This window comes from Brugia malayi (assembly GCF_000002995.4).
Source record: "Brugia malayi strain FR3 genome assembly, contig: Bm_v4_Chr4_scaffold_001, whole genome shotgun sequence".
NCBI lineage: Eukaryota > Metazoa > Nematoda > Chromadorea > Rhabditida > Onchocercidae > Brugia > Brugia malayi.
The window spans coordinates 3,587,437-3,615,229 of record NW_025062478.1 but is presented as its reverse complement, the minus strand read 5'-3'; the positions used below and the strand labels follow the sequence as shown (position 1 = coordinate 3,615,229).

Here is a 27,793-nt window from a genome sequence, read left to right as displayed (position 1 = left end):
ATAAAATTATAAATGTAAATGATTTTAAATCAAATTTTTTTTTCAAATTTAATTGTTTTTTTTAAAAAAAGAAAAAGAAAAAGATAAGAGAAATGAACTGAATAATTATGTCGTAAAAAATAATTTTATTATATGATAAATTAAGTATTTTCTCGTTTTAGCCTATTCTTTTATGCAAATTTGGATAATCAAATTTTAAAACGAAGCATTTTTGGTCATTTTTTTTTCTTCTTTTTTAAATTAAAATATTTTTTTTTTTTTTTTTTTTTGGAAGAAAAAACTAAGAAATTTTTGTTTTGCTAATAAAAAGTTTATAGTTATAGAAATAAATGTTTAAAATTTGTTTGTTAATTACATTGTTTTAATTGATAAATTAGGAAAAATAATTTAAAATAATAAGCTTTCATTTAATTTTATAAGTAACATAATTGAAAATATTTGATAACAATTAACTTTATATATTTAATAATCAATAGGACAGTTAAATAATTAATATTTCTGGAAAGTATTAATTAAATTAATGAAATAATACTACAAAAAAAGTTACTGATTTAATTTCAATTTAAATAAATAAATAATTATTGATTAATAAAAAGTGACTTAGTGGATGAAAGTTTTTGAACAAAAATTTTAATTAATTATGTAGTCTAAAATAAATAAAGTATGACCTGTTAATAAATGACAGTTTATATATTAGTTATTTTTGATATGCCGAAAGTTGGAAATTAAATATTTAATTAATTAATTAATTTAAAAGAATTGAGGATGAATAATTAAATAATATTCAATTCTTGTTTATAAGGACTTTAAATGAAAACAATTAAACAATTAAAGTATGAAAAAAATATGAGTAAATAATATTTATGATTATATTACAATGATAATTTTTTTTCTCCTTTTTTTCAAAAATAGAAACAAATTACTGATTTAAAGTTTTTCATAATGTTAATTTATTATTTGCTAATTTTTTCTTTTAAATGAATATCAAACAAATTATTTGAATTAATATATGGTTATAATTTTATAATAATATCTTATCATTTTATTACATTAATGAATGAACAAATAAATAAACAAATTTGGTTAAAATTTTTTTCCTTCTAAAAAAGAAAGAAAAAAGAAACAAAAAATGAAAATAAAATGGATAAACAAATAAATAAATGTTTTCCTTAAAAAAGTTCAAAATGTGCAAAAACATGTTTTACTTATTTTTTTTTTTAAAAAGCAAAGTAAATAAATAAGTAGATAAATAAATAAACTATTTGATTGGAATTTTTACACATTCAAAAGTAAACAATTGAATATCGTTTCAACTAGCATTCATCCCGTTTACAATTTAGTAATAACAATATAATAACAAAAAGCATTTGAAATAGTAAAAAATTGTGATGAGAATATTGAAAAAGTAAACATAAGAAAAGGAAAATGATAATAATAAAAAATAATAAATTGGGTTCAATCATCATTATTGCTCTTATTTGTTATTTATTATTATTATTATTATTATTATTATTATTATTATTATTATTATTATTATTATTATTATTATTATTATTATTATTATTATTATTATTATTACTATTATTATTGTTGCTATGATTTATTATTATTATTATTAATAACTGTCACTGTCATTGCTGATTATTTTAATTATTTTATATAATTTATAATAATTTATAGCAAAATTTTAATTTTATAACAAATTTATAAAAATAATACTGCGAATGATAAAAAATGCAATTAAATTGATAACAAAAAATAAAAATAAAAAAACGAACGTTTTTTATGCAAAAGTGATTAGATGGAAGAGACTTAAAAAGAAAAAAATAATAATACTAAGTCAGCCTTAGGCAAATGATGAACAATTCATTGGTAATGTCATTAGAAATGGTTCAAAATAAACAAAGCTGTGACACATTCACTATGAATAATTCTCTAAGGCATGGAAAAAATTTTTTGAATTAACTAAAAATCTTTTATGTTAAATTTTTTTCTTTTTTTTCTCTTAAAATTTCAATATTATTGGAAAATGATTCATTTATTATGATAGCATTTATAACTAGTTTATTTGTTTATTATCAGTTATAAATAATTTATTATAAAGTATGGTGATAAAATTCTTGTAAATATAAAGATGGAATTAAGTAAAATATTAATTCTACAAAAGAAATTAAAATAAATAAAAAAAAAAAGAAGCAGAAATAAAGAAAAAAGGAATATGCATTCTTTAATCCTTTATCAGTGCTATCATCTATCATTTATTATCAGTGATAATATGATAGATGGCTAATTTAATCATCATAATCATAAACATAATGACTTAGTGTTGGCTTTTAGCTACTACCAAGATCAAGTAATAAATTTGTATAATAAGAGTGATAAATGATTAGAAATGATAAAATCTGAACGGTTGAGAAAAATCAATGCTATTACTGTAGTTTTTGGAATACTGTAGTTTCTGTATACTGTAATCGCATCTTCTTAAAATAATTAAATCTGTTTGGCAGATCTGTTTGGTAATAACTTTTATCCATAACTTATCTGTAAGCAATAACTTTTATCAATAACTTATCTGTAAACATACTAAATTGGATTTAATTAATTTTTTACGAAATGAAAATAAAGAAAAATTTTGACTTTTTTTTTGCTAATTTAATTACTATCTCATCAAAGTAATTTAATGATAAACTTTATGAAATAAATTGATTAGTTTGTCTTATTGAACTGAATTACTGTTTTATATTCAAAAAGAAAGGAGCAAAAAATTACATAAAAATAAATTGAAATAGAAATTATAATAAGAGTTAAGATAAAAATAAAAATTATAAAATAATTGCATGTATTAGTAATGCTTTTTGCTTAACAGCTCTGCAAAAAAAAATTAGTTCAAAATAATTTTAAATTTAAATCTATTGTATTGATTTTCCCATATGAATCAGTAAATTTTTTTGTTTGGCAATTAAAATCGTATATTTATTTAAACATGAAATCAGTTAATTTCTGCAAGTTAAAAATTTTGATATTTTTTAATCTAAAGAAAAAAAAAAATTTCAATAACAGAATTTTAAAAAGAGAGAGTAAAAAGAAAACAAATATTTCTAATTCTGTAAGTTAGATCAATTAGGTCGAATTAAAAAACACAAAAAAATCTTTTTATTATTATCAATAATTTAAAAAAAAAAAAAAGCGAAACTGTTTATTTCTTTGATTTAATCAATTTTTTTATATATGAATCGAAATGAATAAATGAAAATCTTTACTTATCACATGTGAAATGATTCAATGAGTGAAGAAATTGAAAATTGTATTTACTTTGTCATTTTGATTAATTTTTAATCATTGATTTGCAATTTTGATTAAATTGAAAATTTAACAAATAAATGAAACTAAAAGCAAACACAATTATAACGGTAGAATAAATAATAAATGGAAGATAAAAGCCATTTTGATCAATCAATCGATCGATCAATCAATCAACCAATCAATAATCAATTTTGGTTGACACTGACTAAAAAGTATGCGTAAGTGTAATTATGCGAGAAATTTTCGTGTCGCAAAAATAAAAGTAAATTAAATTTTTAATAATATATTTCTTCGTTTACGTTTTTGATAGATGCGCATATGTTACAAATGATTTCATTAACCATTTCCGCTGCTCTACTCTTTTCCATTTCATTTTTTTCTTTGCTTTATACTAATTAGATTTTTTTTTTTTTTTGAAATTTGTTAATCATATTTTGAGAAATTTATACTAATAGCTAATAAATCATAATTCTAGCTTAATTGTTTAAAAACTTAAACGATGTAAAATTAATTAGTCTATGGAGGAAAGAAAAAGAAATTTTTTGAAAAGTTAAACAAACGAATTTGTTCTTTTCTAAACTTACAATTATTTCTGTTCAAAATTTACCAAACAATTTTAGCTAAATTTTTTTTTTTTTCATTAATGCAAAATTATTTCAATTCTCAAATTATTATCAATATAATAATAATAATAATAATAATAATAATAATAATAATAATAATAATAATAATAATAATAATAATAATAATAATAATAATAATAATAATAATAATAATAATAATAATAATAATAATAATAATAATAATAATAATAATAATAATAATAATAATAATAATAATACTTCAGTAGTATTTCTTTTATACATTATATCAATTATCATTTATTTTATCAATTATCATAGGTTCTATCGATTATTGAATATATTGACAATTGTCGCATATAATGTCAATTATAAAATGTATTATCAATTATCGTTTGTATTATCAAATTATCTTATTATTAGATACATTATCAATGCTTCAAAATCATTCATTTATTCAATTGCATAAAATTTAGCTATATCATTAACTATATTAAACAAATTTGCTAAAAAAAATATGGAGTAGCACATGTTAAAATACATCATTGTATATGATTTGATAATCAATAAATCGGTATAATCAATAAATGATCAATTCAAAATGATGAAATTGACTTAATTATGAAAACTATTCAACAACTGATATTATCATATCAATAATGATAAGCATATCATATACATACATTACTCTATAATATATTATTATCATTAATCAATCAATACAATACGAATTTGACAACAAACGATGACATTTTTTTTTCTTTAGTACGTATGTGAAACAAACAAATGGAAAATGATTTTAGCTAAATAATCATTGTCAACCATTTTCATTAGCTAATTTCTACTGTCACACAAACATTTATTGGACAATTATATTATTACATATGTATTCTGCTTTTCCTTTTCCTTTTTTTGTAACTAATTAAAAAGGGAAGAAAAAAATGTTAGAAAGAACATTTTTTTTTATTCTTTTTTATTCCTTAATTTTATTTCATTAATAAATAATATTTCTAAATGCTTAAAAAATGAAAAAAGGAAAAGCAAAATTATAAAAAATTATTTTAAGTGAAAATTTTATTATTAATTTATATGTGTAAAATAAATAACCACAAAATTCTCATAATTTAAATGATCATTCTTATAATTGTTTTAATTATAAAATTTCTTGTAATTATTATATATCTATATAGTTGTAAATAGAAAAATTCCATTTTGTATTTTAAATTAAAATAATATATTGCCAAATTTTTTTTTTAATAAAATTAGAAATAAATAATTAAATAAATAAATCTAAAATGAAAAAATCAAATGAAAAGTTTAATAATATGTGTGTGTGAATTGAATTTTTATCAAATCATATAAGTTGGAAAATATTCAATAAAATGATTTATTTTCACTTTATCCATTTTACGTATTTTTTCGATTATTGCAATTGTTTTATTTATAATTAAAAGTTTATTTTTTTTTTTTTTTTATGAAAAAAAGAGAGAAAAGGAAAGAAAAATTTTCTTTTCTTATAAATTTTTTTTAAAAATTTTTATTTTAGTAGTGTTAATTAAACAACCAATTAATTAAATAATTAATTAATTATACTTATACATTTATGGTACCATTCAATTCTTTTAACTCGTTTTTTCTTAATTTTATTAAAAAATCATGTTGTCCTTTTCTTTCTTTTATCATATCAATTAATCACTGCTTTTTTCTTCTAATTTGCTCTTCCTTTTTTCTTTTCTCTCTCTCTCTCTCGCTTTTCTCTCTCTCTCATTTTTTTTTTTTGTTGATATTATCATAATTACCTTTTAATGATTTTTTTTTCCTTTTATCAAATGCTATGAAAGAATAACAAATGATATTTGACTAAAAATGTATTAAAATGTTTTTCATCCATTTTTTGTTTTGCTTTTTTTTTAATTAAAATTTAAATATAATGAAAGATATTTGTATTTATCAATAAATATCACTCATTCATCATAAAAAATTAATAATAAGTAAATTCAACGTAAACAATTTGACGTATACGATTTTGACATTAAGCAAAATTCATATAAAACTTTTAATTATTCATTTAAAAATTTATGATAATTATTTCAGATAATAAAAATAATCTTATGTTTATTTATTTATTTTTACAATTATATCACTCAAATATATTATAAATTGTTACGTTAACGTTAACGTTATTCCGTCACATTACGTTTAATTCTGAAAAAAAAAAAAAAAAAATGAAAAGAAAAATTACTTCTTATTACTTAGATTATTTATAAGTTTATATATTAGAAGGAAAAGAAAAGAGAGATTAGAGAGTTATCAAATCTTATCATTTTGAAACAAAATACAATTATTTTTGAACAAAAATAAATGATAACGTTATCATTTTCTAATTATATCAAGAAAAGAGGAAAAGAGGAAAATGATAATTTTATCAGTTTTTTAATTTATGTTTTATAAAAGTTTTTCTGAAAACAAACAAATAATATAATAATAATTCATTTTATAAAAACTATAAGATTGTATCATTTGAAAATTTCTTCAAAATTTATCCTTTAAATATTAATTAATAAATTTCTAAAAGGAATACTGAGTATATAATGTAAATTATTAAATTATATGACTTCTAGAATGTTTAACAATAAATTTTTTTCGAATAATATTTTCTATTTTTTTTTTTTAATTTATTATTTATTTGTGGCTCATATAATAATAATTAATTAAGGAATATTCAAGTATTCAAAAGTTTTTTTTTATTTTTTATTTTTTTTTTACATGAAGAAAAAAAGCATTTAAGAAAACCTGTAAGATTCAAGTAATTTGAATAAATTCTTAAATGTAATATTTTTTTTGCTATTGATATTTAAGAAAAAAAAAATTAAAAATCAAATTATTACTCTATAATGAATTTTTATTTTTATTTATTTCTTTTTCGTTGAAATAACAAGAATTATTAAAATATGAAGTAAAATATAACACAGCAAAACGTTAATAAAATATATCAAATAATTTAAATATAAATTTCAATTATTAGATGATTAATATAAATAATAAATTTTGCATTATTTACTTAATAATATATGCTGAATATTTTAGTTGCTTTTTAAAATTTTAAAAATTTCGAATACGAAAAAAAAATTTGTGAAATATCAAATAATAATAATTTGCATTATTAGATTATTTCATTTCGTCTTCACTCTAATTCATTTCAAATACGATTAATTTGAGAATTGTTAAAATTTTTAAAATTAACCAAAAAATTTATCCATTTAAAATTTTTAAAGCGATAATTTATTAATATATTATTATTTTTTGTAAAAATTTTATGCTTATCATAAATGACTTCTGATGATAATTTAAGTTAATCTATACAAAATTTCAACTAATGATGCTATTTATTCAACCTTTTATTTTATCACTGAAACTATTATTGAATATTTTATCATTAAATTATCATAGAATTATTTATCACTCAATAAATCTTACTTTGCATATTGAAACGATTTTTTTGACTGATAACTTTATATAGTAAAAGAGCAGTATTAGATAAGAAATAAATATTTTCATTTCATTTATTCTATGAGAAATTCAAATTCATTTAATTAAATGAAAATCAAAAAAAAAAAAAAAAAAAGTATTAACTTTGCATATTGAAGTGAGTTGAGTTGAAAGTTAAAATTTAGCAGATAATTGCTAATATTTTCCTTTTTTTTTCTCTCATTTTTTGTAATTTATCGAAACTAAATTAAATTTCACTAAACAATTTATCTGCTGATAATTTATATTGAATATGGTATTATTGTTTATCAGTAATGATAATGACAAATTGAATAATAGTAGATGTGGATAATAAGATGAAAAAAGTACGTTAGATGAAGTCTACAGCAAATAATCTTACAAATGCAAAAAAAAAAAAAACAAATAACAAAAATTTTTAAAAATATATTAAAAATGGAAAAAAAAATTTTTTTTTTTAATTTCATATAAATATTAGTTAGCAAATTAATGAAAAAGTAAGAAAACAAAAAGATTTCATTCATATTTCCCAATGACTAATTTCAGATTCTTTCATTTTGTTTTTCTTTCTTTCATCTAAGTCATTGAATGCATTTATAAACAATGAAAAGTTCCTTTTCTTTTCATTCATTTTTAAAAAAAAAAATTCAACAAATCTCAAAAAAATTTTTTTTTATTAATTAAAAAAAAAAATTTGTTTTATTCAATATTCTATCATTGGATTTTTATTCTTTTATTTTATTTGTATTTTATTTTACTCAAATATGCAACAGTGGAAGAAAATGGTACATTGAATTGAGGCGATAAACAATGATGGCAATCCTTCTGCAAACTACTCAGAACGTATAAAATTTCTTCTTCACAAGAACTTCTCTCACTCTACAAACATTTTGAAAATGTTTGATTTGATAGAAGAGAGAAAGAGAAGAAAAGATGAAATGGAAGGAAGGACTGATGGTTGACACAATGATGGCATCTGATGCCACTATTAACCATTGTGTCACAGTTGTCAACAATGACTGTGGTAGAAATTTTGCTTATTCTTTCATCCAGTCACTACATCTATCTATTTTATTGTCGTTGAATTGAATTGTATCGTTGTCTCATATTCTGTGCTGATGATGATCATGATGATGATGATGATGGTGATAATAATGATAGTGATATCTGATGATGATGATTCCTGTTGATAGGCAAAATGTTGATAGCGATAACTGTGACAGTTTTATCATCATCATTTCATTATGGTGATGATAATAATGATAATGTTGATAGCGACAATTGTGACAGTGATATCATCTGATGATGATAATAATAACAATAATAATAATGAATCCTGTTAATAGATAAATGTCGATATCAACAGATGATAATGTTGATAATAATACTATACGTCTGGATTATCAGTAGTATGATTTTATCACCTGTTTTGTGCTAACAATGATATTGATAATATTGTTGTTGCTGATTAATTATGATCTTCCGATGATGGTAATGATTCCTGTTGATAGATGAATGTTAGTATCAATGGATAATATAATCTTGATAATAATATTAAAAGTTTCAATTATTGAAGTAGTGTCTTTTGAAATTTGAAATTGAAATGTTTCTCTGCTATATCTTCTGTGCTGACCATAATATTGATAATGCTGATAATGATGATGATAACAATATTAATTATGACAGTAATACAGTTGTGACCGTCTGATGATGATGATGATAATGATTCCTGTTGGTAAATGTTGTTAGTAATGGATGATAATAATAATAGTAATAATAATAATAATAATAATAATAATAATAATAATAATAATAATAATAATATAATAATAATAATAATAATAATAATAATAATAATAGTAATAATAATGATAATAATAGTAACAACGATAACAATAATAATAATAATAATAATAATAATAATAATAATAATAATGATAATAATACAAGTTTGAATTATTGAAGATGGAAAATGCATCAGAACAACGATACTCAGATTATGCTACTATCATTGTTGACATTTATGTGTTGTTATGATGATGGCGTTTATGGTTATTATTGATTTCAGACTAATATTAATGCCAGTGTCCGCTTTTTCCCGCTATATTTTTCTTCTATATCCTTCAGAAATAATTTACAAAACAAAAAAGAAAATTCCTTTTTTTTGAATAAATAAAAATAAAAGTTGAAAAAAAAGGACAAAAAAAAGGGAAAACAAAAATTTTATTTTTTAAAAAAAATAAAAAATTTCTTTTTTCCAAAAAAATAGCAATCATACATTTTATCCTCTTTTTTTTTTTGTTTAATTTTTAATGATAGAACGAACTATTATAATGATTGTTGCTTTTTTTTTTCATTAGTTTAAAATTTACAAAAATTGATTTTTATAACTATTATTTGAAAATACTGATTTCTTCAAAAAAAAAAAAAAAAAAAATTGTAATGTCATTCGACAATCGTTTAATATTTTTGATCAATTTATTTTACTATCACTAAAAATGTTATTATAATATAACAATGTTTTCTCTTTTTTATTCCGTTTGTAAAAATCTTGTGGAAAATAAATCTAGTTTTCCTCCAGGTTTGTTCTTTTTTTTTTTTTTAATTTTAGTTATGATCAGTAATTTTCCATTTTTTAAAATTGTTTCTCTTATAATCATTAAAAATATACACTGAATGTTATTGAAATAATGACAATATTAATTGATTAAATTATATATTATACACCAATTAATTGATGTAGAAGACATCAGTAATTATTAATTTATTAATTATTAATTTGAATAATATTAAAATTAATTTTAATATTATTCAAATAAAACAAAAAAAAAAAAGAAAATCGTAAAACATTTGATTATAATTTGCTCATGTATTTCAAACATTCATATACTGTATAAGTCGTACTCAATTTTTTAACATCAAATTATGCAATTAAACATATTTTTTTAAAATTCCTTTTCTTTCTTTGTTTTTTTTTTTTTTAATTAAATTGAATTCATGTCTTATTCATTTTGCATATATGAATGCATTTAATACATATATATTTTAATCAGTGATTCTTTTTTTTTCATTAAATTAAATACAAATAATTTTAGATATTATATATACATGAATATTTTGAAAAAAAAAAGATTTCGTTACATATCTTTTAATCATATATCATCATCGAATATACATATATATATTTTAATTAATTCTAATATTTTTTTCATAAATAAAAATTATTAGTATTATTGTATTTTTCCTTTATTTTGCTATATATATATATATGAAATGAATAATAAAGGTAATAGTATATATGATTAATAAATGATAAGAAATATAAATTTTATCACTTCATCTTTCTCTTTCATTTTACGTTTTTTCACTTTTTATTTTCATCTCTTTTTTCTCTCTCTCTCGTACTTTTTTTATTGGTAATTACTAGAAGATAAAATTTTTGATACATTTATCAATGTTACAATTTTTTACTATATATTACTTATCTTTTTCTTCTCTTCTTTTTTCATTCTATTTTACATCTTCAAAAATTCATAGCATTAATAGAATTAGAAATAGTAGAAGAATTAAAATGTAATGGTTAGAAGTATTTATGCTTGTATGATATGAATTAGAAGGAAAAGATTATATGAAATGATGCAGGATGAAATGAAATGACGGAAACTAGATGGAGTAGGCAAACTAGATGAGCTAGATGGACTGGATGAACTAGATGGATGGATGGATAGATGAATAGATAGATAGATGGATAGATGGATAGGTGGATAGATGGATGGATAGATGGATGGAAGGACAGAAGGACGGAATGAATTGGTTGGTTAGAAGAGGACCATTATGTTGGATGAATTGCTTAGGATGTACATGTGTGTGTCTGCGTGTGTGATGTGAGCTTGTAATGATGATGATGATGGTGCTGGTTGATGGTGATGATGATGATGATGGTGAGGAAAGAAGGGAGCAGAAGGCGACAACGACAAATGTAAAATGTGAAGGTTCTCTCTCTTTCATATGGTTGAGAATAGTCCTTGTCCAGTTCATATCCGTATTGTTATCGTCGTTGTCGTTATCGTTATCATCGTTATCATATTGTTATCATTGTCACTGTCATTATCGTCCTTGTTGTTGTTGCAATTCGTAGTTACTATTCATTTATTAGGTATTATTGATAACAATCATATTTTGTAACTATGAATGATTCCGTTATAACTAAGAATACTGCAAAAGAAGCTTCGTTTTTTTCTTTTCTTTTCATTCTTTTTGTGCTAAAATTTGTTGATTGCTACACATATATAGAAAGAAGAAGAATAGATGAGATATAGGTGATAGTTTATGGGTGACGGTGCCTTTTTTTTTTTTTTCCTTTTGTTTGCGCTCCGTTTGGTCGTTTGAGCATCAGTAGCTTTCCCATCTAACTCCTAAGTAACACTTTTCCCTCTCAACATCCATCTATTCATCCATCTGTCCATCTATCCATCTACTATTTCACGTCCTTCATTTCTAACAGCATTCAGCAATAGCAGCACCACCTGCTCTACTCAATTCTATTTCATACATTTCGAAAACTTCCATTTCATTTCATACCATTCTTCTTTCATCATCATCATCATCGTCATCATCATCATCGTCATTGTTATCACTATTATCATTGCTATTTTCTGCTCACTGATACCATTAGCTATGTGTTATGATTGATCCTTCAGAAGTACCTTCATTCTGCTAACAGTGCAAAATTCCCGGATTCTGAAAGCAAAGTTGTAAAGAAGAAATATGATTGAAAATTTAGTCCTCTAAACAGTAATATTATGAATGCAGCATTTGTAAAATACAAATTCTACGTAAGGAACTATTCTCTCTCGTTTTTTTCTGTTTCTCTCTCTTTCTCTATCTCTTTCTACAATACTTGTCCTTTTTTTGTTTGATATATGATTGCTTACTTTATTTTCAGGTTTTTTTTTTTTTTTCACTCTTAATTGAGAAGCAGAAAGAAAAAGTCAGTACGACTAGTGCAACAAGAAATTTCAATATTAAATTTATATTTTTGCAGAGTTAATAAAAACCGTACTTGTTGTTTATCACATTTGCAGTTGAAGTAGTCATTCATGAACATGAAATTTCCTCCTTTCTTTTCGTCTTTTTTTACTTAAACAAATTTGAAATTTTATAAGATGAATGTGTAGCGGAAATGTCTTTGTAATACAGTGAATATTATTTAAAAATGCAACATATAATTGTAAATTGCATTCTAAAACATAATTATCATTATAATAATGAATTAAGTTAATGGTAACATATCGAGTAGATATCTTATTTGAATGAAACGAATTACAATGATTGTATTGAAATTGCATCATGAATTCAAAAGAAAGTTAAGTTAATAATGAAACCGAGTAAAATATCTGATTTAAAAAAAAAGAAAAACTATCGCCTTATTTTGTTTTTTTCTTTTGTACCTCTTACATATAATATTAATACAAATGATTTACATGCCAGTTATTATATTTAAGGAAAAACCTTTTTATTTATTCTTCCTTTTTCTTTCCTCTCTCTCACTTTCCCTCTCTTACTTCCTCTTCTCTTTTTGCTCAAAATAGTACTAGTTATGAATCCTCACCCGTTGTGATTAGTTTATCATTTTGCGCGAAATGATAATGCAACGAATGAATAATGAAACCGAATAAATTATCTGAAGGCGAAAATTTTTACGGAATACAATTTAATCTAACAAATGCAAATAATTTAATTTTATTGAAAACATCATCTATTAATTTGATCAACAACATTCCCTTCTCAACTTCCTTCACTTCCTTTTCTCCCTGCAATATTTTCCATCAATGCTATTCGTGATATAATGATACTGAATCAGATTCTGTTACGTTGTACAGGACTAGAATGAAAATTTTTAAGTCTCAATTCTTAGTGATAATATCGAAGTGATGATTGTAGTATTTTATATTAGTAGTAGTTATAGTGGATTATATTGAATTTTAGGTGTTCTGTTTTTGTCATCACCATCGTCGTTAGCACTATCATCATCATTGTCTTTAACCACCATCATTATCATCGTTGTTAGCACCGTTATCACCATCATTATTTTTGTGTCATCATATCATCGTCATCGTCACTATCAGTCACTGTCATCATACCATCATCGTCATCGTCATTAGCACCATCATCATCATCATTACCATCATCAATCACTATCGTCAAATGATCATCATGATCGTCATCATTCGAGATGATTGTTGAAGGTGAAAAGGGAAGAAATCTGAGGATTTTAAAAAAGGATAAAAGACAAAATGAAAAGACTCTTGTTGGGATTGGTTTTGGATTTGTTTAGTTGATTAGTTTGAGTTATCTTTTACGCTTATACGTTTATTAATCGTTATTGACTCATTGTGTTTGTTGAAATTTTCTGCAAAAAGGAGGGAAAGAAGAGGAAGAAGTCATCTCGTCTTCTTCTTCTTATCGTTCTTCAGAAAGTCCATCGATGTCAGCTGTTAATCTCACTGTTTCTTCTTCCCTATTTCTACTTCTTCCTTCTTCCTTCTTCCATCCATCCTCCTTCATCTTCATCTTCCTTTTCCTTTTTCCTTCTTCATCATTGTTTGTTCTTCATATACAAGGATTTGAATATTATTTGGGATTCACTTGAAGTGAAATTCTATTTGCATACCTTTTTTTTTTTTTTTAAAGTGCTTTCAGATACTATCTTTTAGCTTTTCTTATTTTCATTTCTCGTTGTCCTTTCTTCTTCTTTCTTTTTTCTTCTTTTCTGAATTTTATTATTTTTTCATCTTATCACTGTAACAATTACATTATCATTCCTACTTTTTCTTTTATTACAATAAATTTTAATTAAAGCAGACATGATTTTTAATTTGTTAATTAATTTTTCGTAATAATTTTTTTTTTCTTTCCTTTGTTTAAAATTTCGTTGTAATATTTAAATTATCTTTATATTTATATCGTTTATGACTGCTTGTGATCAAATTATAATTGAATTTATAATGTTAAATTTTAACATTTCGTTTGTAATTTTCTTTTTTTTTTTGGTTTCTTTTTTTTGTTTGCTTTGTTTAGTTGAAAATGTTAAATGGTGTTAACAATGTCAAAATTATTAGATGATATTTGAAAAACTTTTTTCTTTTTTCCTTTTTTTGCAATTATAAATGTAATATTATATTATAGAAAGTATTGCTAAATTTTATTAAAAAAGTTAGAATTTATTGCAAAATAATTTCAAATCTATTTCTTTAATTTAATAGTTTGTAAATATCTTTTTTTATAATTTAACACTTTGCAAAAAAGAAAAAAAAATGTTTGTAAAAAAAGCTTTAATAGGCTTTTTCAAATATATTTCTTTCATTCGAGTTTCAATAATTTTTTTTTTTTTTGAAATTTCTTAATTTATTTCATTTTTTTTAGACTAATAATAATATATATTTATATTTAAAATATATATATTTAAATATAAAATCATTGTAGTTGTTATAATTACTTCAAGAAAAAAAAAACTCGTTAGTATGTTTAAATTTACTTTAGTGCATTTTATAATGATACTTCTCTTTTTTCTTTTTTTTTTTTGTTAAGACAAGATTTTTAAAAGAGTAAAATTGTTATCCCTGAAATATTTTTGTATTATATTTGCATTGAGTCACATATACATACATAAATATGCATACACTGTTGTTTTATAACTCTCAAACAGCAAAAAAAAAAAAAAAGAAATATCTGTTTGTTTCTACGATTTTTATAACCTTCAACTTTTTTTTTTTTTTTTTTTTTTTTGCAGTTATAACCTTTCTTCCACAATCTAACATTCGTTCTACTTTCAATACTTTTTAATTTTCTTCATTTATGTTATCATTCACAAAAAAAAAGAGAAGGAAAAAAGAAGAAAAAAAAAAAATAATGATTCTTGTCACTTTCAACGATATGAATCTTTTTTCTTTCCTTTTCTTTTCCTTCTATTTTAGAATTTTAAAATTGTCATATATTGTCGAATTGTTTATGGATTTTGTTTGGTTTCTTTTTTTTTTCTATTGTCAAAAAAAAAGTTCAGTGCATGTATTTGTTTGTTTGTTTGTTTTCATTTACTCATTGATTAAAATTGTTTATTATTTACAAATATTCTACTCATATTCAAAGTTTATAATTGTTAAATGATTAGTATAATACGCATTTTGTATTTAATTTCTCTTCATTATCATTATTTTTTTTTTTTTAAAGATTATTATTGTAAAGGAAATTTCATTGAAAATCTGCCATTCCCCAATAATTCTTAACTCTTACAGTTGTCATCATTCGCTGTAATTTTTTGACTCATACAATTGTCACCAATCCGATGTAATTTTTTGACTTCCACAGTTATCATCATCATCCAATGGTAATTCTTAAACTATTGAAATTATTGTCATCATCACTGTCATCATTGTCTGTTTAAATTTCATTTCAACAACATGAACAGTCTTCATTTTCAACGAATCTCTTTTTTTTTTTTTTTTTTTTCATTTCTTCTTCGACAAACTTTGATTTGATGTTTGATTTTCTTCTTTGATTTCTCAACTCAAATTTCACTTTTTTGCTTCCATCGAATCTTCTAACTCTGTTATGGCTGTAATCCGTTTCGTACTAGTTGTGAATTTCATCATTTCTTTCTAAATCATTTTTTCGTTTTCTACTACACACCTTTCTCAATCATTCATTTCTTCGTTTAAATCTCCTTCTATATTTCCGTGTCACAAAATGTCATCATTTATAGTGTTGAAATATTTTTTGTTAGCTTATGTCTCTTACGAAATTTCATTCATTTCAAATGGCACTAAAGAGAAATTGAAATTTTTTTTTTTAAACTAACACTGAATTTGTCCTGCTTTATTCCTTCTCTGTTCTTCTACATCCATCTACTACTAATACATTTTCTTTTCATTATCCATTATATTTGCAAAAAAAAAAATTCAACAGCATTTCATCTGATACAATGTTAATGAAAAAATTTTATAGCTTATTTGACATTTAATAGTTAGTAGCAATTCCGTTTACTTTTTGACACTTGACCTTTTGCTAACTTTTTACTATAATAAAATTTTCTTTTGTTACCGCATTTCTTCAACATCTTTAACAAATAATAGCAAGTTGCTCATAAACAAAATTCCAAATCCTATATATATCTTTTCTTTTGTTAAAAAAAAAAAAATTGAGAGAGAGAGAGGGGAAAGTTTAGTTTTAAAGGAGCAACGAGTTTCATCGTGCACTTCTTCCATCTGATGAATCATAACCCGAATGATTTCTCAGGAATCGCAAGACACAGTCAGTTTTCTCATTTTTGCGCTCCATTTGACACTTCCAGTGAGCTTCTCAGAACAACAGTGTCACAAATATGAGAAATTCTATCGATAGTTAACATTTGTACCAATAATACTATTTTATTACACAATTATTGGAAAGATTTTCAATTTCAATTAGTACAAAAGAAAAAATAAACTTTTTATTGCAGTGAGATGCATCTGTTTATGTGTTGTAGTAGTAGTTCAGTAGAAATTTAAAATTAATGTTTGAACTATATTAGAAGATAGGATAAAGCTAAAGAAAGAAGCAATGAAAGATTAAAAGGAAAAAAAGTGGCACTTAAATAGGAAATAGAGATGATACGTGAATTGAAATGAATTTTCATGATCCAACTAGTTAGTAGTAGTGGTGTCTCGAGCCGTAATTTCAATAACGCCATTGTTAGATGTCTTAGACTCAATGTAAGAACGTAGCAATTTCTAATCGATTTGTCACCTAATATTATTGTTTATTACTGGTTTATCATTGCGATGATTGAATTCTTTTTCTTTTAAATATTTTAACATTTCATGTATATTTCTATTTTATTAATATTTGTTATAAAAAAATTTTTACTGATGTGATTGATAATGTGATTATATTTTATTAGTACTAGCATATATCATATAATTAATTAATTAATAATAATATTAGCATCAATATTGGTACAACTATTGTTAGCGATAAGTAAATTTTTGATTCTTGATGTGAAAAGAAATTTTTTTTTATTGTCTTTTAATATTTTTGTTGATTTAATAAAACCGATAATTTATTGCAACATTTCAATGTAATTTGTAATTACAGGTTGGAAAATTTCGTTTATAATTTTGTTTTTTTTTTTCTTTTTTTGCTTCAAACTGATAGTTTGGTGAATCAGTTTGCTATTTGGAAACCGATTGGTGGTGAGAAAATTAGAACAAAACGATGATTCGTGGTGGAGCACCGGCGCAAACGCAACGTGGTGGTGGTGGTGGTGGTGGTACTTCATCTTTGCCATCAAATGTTCGAGATAGTGTTATGCATCGTTTAATGCTTTCAACTCAAGGTAATTACATATTGATATATTTTTTTAATTGATGGATTTCCAGTTTTTTTGGTTTAATCGGTTAACTGATTCTAGATTAATAGTTATAAATAAACTGAACGAAATAATAATGCATAAGATTAATAATATACTTCATTATTATGGTCAAGGTCATTAAAAAACCAATCCTTCATTCTTTTTCATGTGTTATGATTTGTTGATGACCTTGATAAGATTGACGATATAGGATAACTATTCAAATTTTTTGTACTTTTCTTTGAAATAATTGAAATGATCATTGTGATTCTGAATGATAAAGTGTTGTTTATACTTCTAGTTTTTTTTTTTTTTTTTTTTGACATTGTTATGCTTGCCATCTATCTCTAATCTTTTGATTTTATCATATTATAGCCAGATGATTATCGGAAAAAAAATTATAGATTTCCATGTTGTTTTTTTTGATTTATTTCAGCTGCTAGTGGCATATCAAACGGATCAGGACGAGCAGAACAACGATCACGTGAAGAAATGCAACAATATGTAGGACGGAATTTTCCATCTTTTCAACAACCAGTAAGTTGTTTATACTAGACTATTTGATAATGTTTGAGATGTATTAGTTAATATTTTTGAATCCATAAATTTAAAGAAAAAAGCTTGTAGAGCAGCATGTCATCATATTTTTTACCCATCTGGTGTGATAATTCAAAAGCACTGAAGGTTATAATAAATCAAGATGCTAAGACATTTTATTCTTATTAACTATATATTTTTTTTTCTTTTTTAAAAAATTATTTGTTAAAATTGAATTTTGCCAAAAATTCCAGCAAGTTAATAGCGAGGTGGATTTATGGCCTAATGTTTCGGGAGCCGATAATTTTCCATCTCCAATAAGTAAAACTTTCTTTTAAATTAATTTGTTTTAAAGATTCAGAAGATTTTTTAGTTGATATGTAAGTTTCATTTGTAAAAAATCATGAGAGATAATGTTTAAAGGAGAGGGATTTGAAACAAATAAATAGGTCCAGATAGAGATTTAGTTCCTTTAAATAAGAGATTGAACCATTAGAATGATATTTAAATTGTTGTAAAATCGAACGAAGAATTTAATCTGAAACGAAGGATTTAATCTGAAAAAATCATCACTAATCACTTGCGAGGAAGTCTTCCCATCATCTTTATTAATGTCCCGTTTAGTATGCGAAACTTTTTTTTATAAAATTTGGTAATTTCAGGTGGAAATACATATGCCTATGGACCAGGACCTGGCGCACCAATAATTTACTTACCAAATTTGCTCACTTTACCGCCGCTACCACCAGTATATTTGCGTTGTCCTGAATGTGGTATCTGCAAAATGAGTAGTGAAGAAATGGAGGTAATTTGCTGGACCAAATCAATTATTGTAGGGTTGTCTGGAAATTAGAAAAAAAAAAGTGCACCAATCTGAACATTAAATAATGGGCAATAACATTAAGAGTTGTAAAATGTATTCGAATAAATAGAAAAAACGGCAAAAATTCTTAAAAATTCTATTCAAATAAAAGGGAAAAAGATGTAGTCAGACATTTTGAAAATTTTTCAGGTACATATAAAAGTGGAACATTTACATTGGAGTCCTTTTCAATGCACTGAATGTTATGCGGAAAGATCGACCGATTTTCAATTGCGCGAACATGTTCACTCAACACATCGAAAAAATTATGAGCATAAAGTAGGACCATTTTATTGTTACAGTTGAAATAATTATTATAATTTAATCTTGATAAACAATGAGCTGGAAGAAATATTAAGGATCAAATATTACTAAATCATCCAGCAATTGTTTGTTCGGTCGTTCATAAAAAGTGTTAGATTATTTCATAGTCGAGAAAGGGGAATCCTAAAATTTATCAATAATGCGTCAGCCAGATATGACGAATGAATGAGTTGATCGATCGAACGAATTCTTCGTAGATTTTTCAAAAGTTTTTCATTTATAAAAGTGCTCATGATATGTGAGAGTACTGATACTTTGAATCAATTCTTTAAATTGAATGGAAAAGGAGGAAATCAGTACCCACTAATATTTCTTATTATTAGAAATTAGTACGCACTAATACACTAATATTTCTTATATAATATTCCTTATTCAATATCTTTGAATTACTTTTTCAATCCCCTTATCAACTGAAATTCATATTTCGATGACAGTAACAGTATTTTTATTTCGTTAACAGTATATTTATGCGTATCATGACAATCCTACTGCAAAACGGTTGCTTCAATTAATGATGGATCGTTGTTTGATGAATGCACGTCGTGCACAACAACCATCACTGATTAGCAATTCACAGCCATCAGCAACTGTAACGACAACAACAACAACATTACCGCCATCACATTTCCACTCAACAACATTTCCGGTGAATAACATGAGAGAAAGACTCATAACTCATACAAGTGATTTGGTTAGTTTCTTTTTTTCTTTTTTGTAACATAAAAGTATCAGAAGATAGTGTGGAATTGTTTATACTGTAAATTATGTTGTTTAAAAGGGGTGTCTTTTTAAAGTACAATAAATTTGTTGTGAAGCATTTAGTTTTGTATAAAATCTGATCTGGATATTTCTGGTTTGAAAAATGGCGTGATGAAAGTGACAGTAAGTATCTGATGATATTCTTTCATCCACTCCTTTTTTTAGCATTATTAAAATAAAATTTTCGAAAAAATTCAGATGATATTGATTATCATATTTTGAGAATTTTAGGATAGACGATCTACGGCAAGTTTATCTCCATCACATGAAACAAATGCTGAAAGTCCTGTGCTTAATATCAATACATTGACAAATGGTCGTATATCAGTGAATCAACAATTACAAAGATCTGGTCTTACACCAACGGCAACTGTTGGAGCGACAGCAACTGTTATTTCAAAAAAACGACCTGCAAGGTAATTATTTCCTAATTATATGTCAAATTTAAATGTGCAGTGTGATTAATCTACAAGTATAACATTTAGTATTAACCTATCAGTATCACATTGATAGCATATAATAATGTGTATGATGTAAATAAGAATATTTACAATATTTTACATTATTTTTTACCATTAGTTGATTGTATTCATGTTCTAAACAAGTTATTTCTCTTAGTGATAATGCAATGTCATGGAATACAAATACTGATGCGGTGTTATCGGCAATACGTGTCGCAACTCATGAAAATGCTGATGAACAGGATGGTTGTGTGGAAGGAACTGGTACTGAAGATGGTGGAATTGGAATTGGAGGAGAATTAGACGATGAATTTAATACTAGTATAACAAATGGTATGCATGATATAAAAAGTGCATTTGATGTTGCAATGGAAGAATCAAGTAATTATTTTCTTTTTTTGCCAATTTTCTTTGTAATATTTATTAATTGCTATTTATATGTCATTTAATGCTAATATTATTTGCAATTTATTTGACCATTCATTTAAATGTTTGCTTATTATGTAACATTACTACTGCGTTAGTTTTTTTTTTTTTTTTTTGTTATTTACTGTATGTATTAGTTATTTATTGTACATCAACTTCTTTATATTTCCTTACGTTGGTTGGGTAGTTATTCTTAAACTCGTTTATTCTTTTTGCATTAACTTCCATTTTAAAGTAAACGATAGGAAATGTTTATTTTAATATAATAGCTTGTAAGCATTTATTTTAAAACGTTACTAGCATTTTTCATGGATACTCATTTCTTGAGTTTTCATAAATTTGTCCTACTTGAAGACATGGAATATGATTGAAAACATCAATCCTGAGCATGCTTAGGCTGTATTGGTTACCAATGTTATATATTAGTCTTTATTACTCAGCATGATATCTGTTACTCTTTTCATTTATGCTTTTAAGAATTAATTTGCTGCTTATTTTTACAGCAGCTGAGCAATCTGATGAAGCATTGTTAGCAGCGACAGCAATTGATGGTGGACAGGATGCGACAGATATATTGGGAAATGTCGCTGAGATATTTAGTGCTGGTGATATATCTATTCCATGGAAACGGCGAAATCGTGGTGCTAATAGTAGTATTCACGATAGTGGTAATATCACCGATTCTAGCACAAGAAATGAACGTCCTAGAGCTACTAAGAGCAGGTTTATTTACATTAATCTATGTTTGCTCAGGTTCAAAAATATTTCGTTTAAAGATCAAATTATTTGTATTATTAATTTCTAAAAATGTAAATCCGGAAATAATTTTTATCTTTCTGACTTGGATGTGCGGTTAAATTTGAGCATTTTTAAGCTTAGCAAAAAGACGCATGATGGGTATATGCAAATGTAAACAGCTTATTACCGCTGGTGCGCGACAAATGCATATTTTTTATCACATGGCGAAGGATCGTCAGGTTAGAAATATAAATTATCTTTATGAATATTAACTGTTGATAAAATGATGAATAATAATAATAGAATGGTTTTTCTGGATTGTTTGACTTTTTGCACATGATATTCAGTATGATTGATTGTAATGGTGTTTCTTGAATTTAGTTATAAATTAGTCAATGCTGGAATTTGTAGCTTTTCCGTTTCCGTTGCAAGTATCCAGCTTGTCAAGTGCAGCACTATAGGAAAGATCAGATGGAAAATCATCAATCGAAGGTGCACGGTGCAATAAATCCAATGTTAATCGAGGATCGAACAGCTGAATTATTCAAAATATCGCAGGTAAAATTTTGTGACCATAATTATTTCTACATAGAATTATAAAATTTATTCTCAGTTACTGTAATAGTTTATATCAAATGTGTCTTTTTCTTTATTTATAGGAAGTATCGCTAGATCTTTTGGGAACAACGGGTAATAAACCCGGTCCTACTGCTGCACGTGCACAAATGATTTACGATCAGATGATGGCAGCGCAGGCTCGAAACCCGAGAAATTCAAGGAGGAAGAAAAGAGCAGCTGAAAGAGTAAATCTGAGCTTTTTTTTTTTAATAGAATCATTAAAACGATATGTGTGAATTGAAAAATAAACTTTTAAAAAGAATGTTAGTAAATTTGGAAAAGTATTAAATTATAGGCTTTAGCTGTTGCAGCAGCTCGTGCTGTTGCTACAGCTCGAGTTGCAGTAGCAACTGCAGCGTTGAATGCACAAAGAATGGCTGCAATGCAGGAAAATCGATGCAATACAATAGAACAATCACAGCAGCAGCAACATTTCCTTCCATCTGTTCCATCAACATCACAAGAAATTTCATCGATAGAACAAACTGATGATCAACAATTGCATTGTCAAAAATGTCACAAATTATTACATAATAAGGTGATATAGTTATTTATTTATGAACACATTTTCACAATAAATGTTTGAGTATAATAATAAATAGAAATTCATTTTCCTTAATTTATCACTTTGTATCTTCTAATGTGTTGTAAAATTAATTTATCCCTTAATTTGTCTAAACTTCATAGTGATATGAACAGTAGGAGAAATGAGATTTTTAACAATTGATTCTTAATCCAGCTTTTTTGTTAAATTGATTTTTTATTATTTCTTATCTTGAAAATTTTATTTTTTAGATACGTGGTTTTCATGTTCTATGGCATATGTCCAAAGATCTTGGTATTAATCGTTACATATGTAAATTTTGTGATTTTGGTCATGATCGAAAACAAGCTGTTGTATGTCATGGAAGAAGAGAACATGGTACAGAAGACTGTTGTGAAGATCGTGTTGAGGTTTCCTATTATTCGTATTTGTTTTGAATGTGTGTGTGTGTATGGTATGTATGTGTATTTAGTGTTCAGTTCTTTAAATATTCTAAATTTAATTACAGGATGAAATTATTTTAGGAATATTCAGATGAAGTAAAAGCAATGACTGAGCAGTGTTTCGGTTTACAGCCAACATCACTGCATGATAACCGTATACAGTACAAGGTAAATTTTCTTATCATTTTATTAGATTACATTAGTCACATATGAAAACGATAAATTGGTTAGCTGCAAAGTTATCTGCTTATAAGTTAATAATTGCTAAATTAATTTACATATGCATACTCAGTAAAAGATATTATATTGCTTAGTAAAAGTTAGAATTTTAACGGTTGTAGTATTATTTGTATAGGTGCTTCAGAAAATGAATAGTTTTAAAGAATTGATTTTTTGGAAAAAAATCGAAAGACTTTTCTATCCTGGGATAGCTTGTGTATAATAGATTAATTTTGTAACTTCAATCAGTTTATTGTCGAAATTAATATATTTCTGTCAGTTTTTTTGATACAGACATTGATATTTTTTATTATGTATTCTGAAAATGAATGATGCATGATATTTGCTAGATTTTAATCCATATCGTTAGGAATTTCTTAATGTTGTATGTTTTAGCTATCGGATCAAGTAGTTAACGATGAAGGATTGGTTGCAGAATCTATAGCAAATGATAATACTGCTTGTGCATCTATGATTTCAGATGAAATTGCAAATTCAACAACATATGGGGTGGTAAGTATAGAGATACACAAATTACCAGTTCTAAGAGTTCGATTTTTAATTCTAATTTCTAAATGATCGTTTTTTGAAGTGAAAAACTCTGTACTCAGTTTATGAAACTTTGCAATGGTCGATTGAGAAGAAAAGTATTGGTATTTTGAATTTTCTTTTTTGATCAATTAAAGTAGCAGTTGTATCTCGTTAATACTGGCGTTAATAATATTGGAATTTTCTAGGATGAATATGATGTAAAAGCATCATCAGCACTGCATGATATTGACTCATCGCAATTGATGCTAGATCAATCTGAATCATCGCCGATTATTTCACGATCATTTTCATCAACGTCATCATATCGTGATCGTATGAGAAAAGCCAGAAATCGTCGTTTCGGAATACGTAAACCTCCATCCAAATTGAAGCGTAAAGAAATGGCAAAATTACGTGAAATCAGTATGCGATTAGGTGGTGCACAGTATTTCAAAAAGCGCTTCAACGAAGCTGCACATTGTCAGGTTATACTTATTTCAGAGAATTTGTAAGAATTAAACTTAAAATTTCTCAAGAAAAAATTCAAAAAAAAAAAATGATTTGCAGAAATGCGGTTTGCTAACAACATCACGGTTAAGCGATCATGCATACAAACATTTGGATGTACAGCTATTTCTATGTCCGCAGTGTGATATTGTAAGTTTTTTTTCTAGCTCTTTGGAATTTTTAACTTCAAAAAGTTTTTTTTCGTTTTCCTAACTGTATTTTAAGTGTTTTTTTTTGCTAGCTGAGTAGAGTAGGTGTTAAAAATGAGTAAAATTTTTTCTACTATGGGAAAAGTTATGGAGATCCAGGAAGACTTTGAAGAAATCCAAACTATACTATGAATGATACTTTTAAAAAAGACACTTTTTCATCGATTCTATAATCATAGGAATTATTAAAGCGTTTATTTTATCGCCTATGGAATTCAAAATTAATCTTTTTTATTAGCTGATTCAGATCAGTAATTAAAATTTAATAGTTCATTATTAAGATAATTTCGACAGCTGAAACATTCCAAATCATAAAAAATTTATGTGTTAAAGGGAAATCAGTCACGTGATTTGGTAGTTAAACATATTCGTGATATGCATAGCAGTCAAGAGCATCCAATTGATGAGCGATGGAAATATCGTGTTGAAATTAAAGAAATTATCCGTGAATGTTATCCAGCGTATTTTATTGATGCACCAATACCTACTGCTGCTGATATCGAAAAACTGTATGAAACTGTTAATTTTGTTTCAATAAATATAAAATGATAAAAAGATCTTTGTGATTCGGGTATTAATGATCATTTATTCATCAGTTTTTTGATTTTTTTTTTTTTTTTTTTTTTTAGAAAACAAAGTTTATCATCGGGGCGATTTTTCGATGTCCTTGGATCCACTGATGATGATCAGCCGGAAAGCGTTGATGCAAATCTTGAAAGAGATTTTGGCGGTGAAGCAGCTGATGGAGATTCGGATGATGAACGACAAGGAGAAGGTATGAGATTAATCTTGCTTTATATTGCTAGTTTTTTTTTTTTTCCTTTCATATACGGAATGATAAAGTCATATAAGTTTACAATGAATGCTATTTTTTAAAAAAGTATATTTATATTAGTTAGTTAAAATTTTCGTTTTAATGTTTCATGTTGTAAGATTTTATGGATGAAAATGGATAAAACTAATACTGGCTTTTCTGTGGTTTATCGTGGATAATTTAAAAATTTAATTGTTATTTTGGGAGAGGTTGCTGTCGAGGAAATTCATTGGATTTAGATATAAATATGTGTAGTAAAAGAGGAACATAATAATTTCTTTATTAGCAGAATCAATTAATACAATAACTCGATAGAGAAAAATTGGAAATTAAACTCTTTTGGCTCCTGGTAAAAACATACAATTAGTTAGAAGTGAATTTTATAAAATGAAAGTTTTTTTTTTTTTTTATTCGACTTATAAACATGTGTTTAGGTTTGGAGCCAGAACAAGATGCACAATCATATGCAGAAGGAGGTGATTATGGTGTAGATGATAGTATATTATGTGATGCAGATCAAACACAGGAACGTTTTGTAATGGAAAATGATGGTGATCAATCGGTGGACAGTGATATAAGTGGTGATGATGTTATGATTGAAGAAAATGGACAAGATGAGGTGTGTGTTTTTTCCTTTCATTGATATAATTTTATTGATATAATAATTCATTTTATTGCTTTCAATTTTATTTCTAATTATAAATTTTTTTTACACATTTTATTCAAAATATATATTCATTTGCAGTCATAAAATTGATTTTTTGATATTTGTTAATTTTGCATCTATAACATTTTTTTCAATTGCATATGGGAAATTTTCTTAAAATTAATATCATATTTTAAATATTCTTATTTAGTAATTTATGCTCACATATTTTCAAACTTTCAAATTGTAATGTAACTGAATTTCAATTTTAGGGTCAGATTTCATCTATCGTAAATAGTACTGTTTTATCGTTGTATAAATTATTCCATTCAAAATTTATTCATTTTTTTAAATTCAAAAATTGAAAAATACAGAAATATTGACATATGTTTTGCAGGTGGAAAGATTTGCTGGTGCATCATCAGGACAATCATCAATCACTGGGCTTCCGTTGCTGGAGAATGAAGATGTTTTGGGAAATGGTGGTATTTTGGTGAAAAATGAGCCAGATAATCATTCTGATCTCACTGGTGAAGCTGAAATTACACATATTGTTGAAGAAGAGGAAGATGAGGGTGAGGAGGAAATGTAAAAATGAAAATGTCATAATTCTGATCTTTTTTTTTCGTTTCTTTTGGTTTAAAAATATTTTTAGGGACAATTTTTGCTGATTTTTAAAAGTTTACTCGAACTTACCTGTTTTTTGTTTTTTATTTTTTTTCTTAACTAACGAGAAATTCGATGAGCAATGATTTTCTAATAGTGACTATTATGTTATCAAACACACCGGTCATGGTGGAAGCAATAAAACAGAAACTTTGTGAATTGTATGTCTCGAAAATATAAAATATTAGATCTATACTGGTTTACATTGTTCATAGGTTAAACCAGTGTGGAGAGTTTGTGATTTTATTAAATCTTTTCCTAAGTTAATCAAATTTTTGTTAAAATTTCAGAGTTCCTTTAAAGTACTAACTCAGCTCATATTTTTTTGGAAGTATTATTTTTTTTTTTTAATTGTTAGCTTTTGTTTCTTGTTTACATTTTTTCCACTTCTATATTTACATCATGTTATTCTCTGATCATTCATTCAAATTTTATATTAACAGGTGACAATTGCGCTTTTATCAAGGCGTATATTTTCGCAGATTTCTATATATTTTACACGCCTACACATACATGGAAGTAAATGGTTTAAATTTTCTAGCTGATTAAATGGAAGAATAGTGCCAAGAATTAGTCAGTAAATAATTCATTTTTGACGAGCAAATGAAAATTGCTTAATAAGTTACTTTTATGAAGTTAGTATAAAATTAATAAGTTAGTATCACATATCAATAAAAATATTATCAATTTGAAGTTAATTCATGAAACACG

The 27,793-nt window shown here is 24.9% G+C and overlaps 2 protein-coding genes across 2 annotated transcripts; one reads left to right on the top strand and one right to left on the bottom strand.

Annotated features, from left to right (window-relative positions):
* Positions 1-13,478: 13,478 nt before the first annotated feature.
* Bm17744 (Uncharacterized protein) lies at positions 13,479-13,948 on the bottom strand (the record flags this gene model as incomplete). The annotated part of the gene is made up of 2 exons (XM_001893560.1): positions 13,479-13,656; positions 13,899-13,948. 2 exons carry the CDS (start codon positions 13,946-13,948, stop codon positions 13,479-13,481), a joined length of 228 nt encoding a protein of 75 aa, XP_001893595.1.
* A 3,694-nt stretch (positions 13,949-17,642) lies between these two features.
* Bma-sup-37 (Zinc finger, C2H2 type family protein) lies at positions 17,643-27,008 on the top strand (the record flags this gene model as incomplete). The annotated part of the gene is made up of 22 exons (XM_043081516.1): positions 17,643-17,763; positions 18,215-18,315; positions 18,570-18,636; positions 18,978-19,120; positions 19,328-19,456; positions 19,962-20,192; positions 20,492-20,676; positions 20,879-21,102; positions 21,651-21,870; positions 22,022-22,124; positions 22,297-22,443; positions 22,545-22,688; positions 22,799-23,041; positions 23,299-23,457; positions 23,572-23,658; positions 24,106-24,222; positions 24,447-24,725; positions 24,808-24,897; positions 25,290-25,465; positions 25,586-25,731; positions 26,205-26,389; positions 26,814-27,008. 22 exons carry the CDS (start codon positions 17,643-17,645, stop codon positions 27,006-27,008), a joined length of 3,492 nt encoding a protein of 1,163 aa, XP_042937450.1.
* Positions 27,009-27,793: the final 785 nt, after the last annotated feature.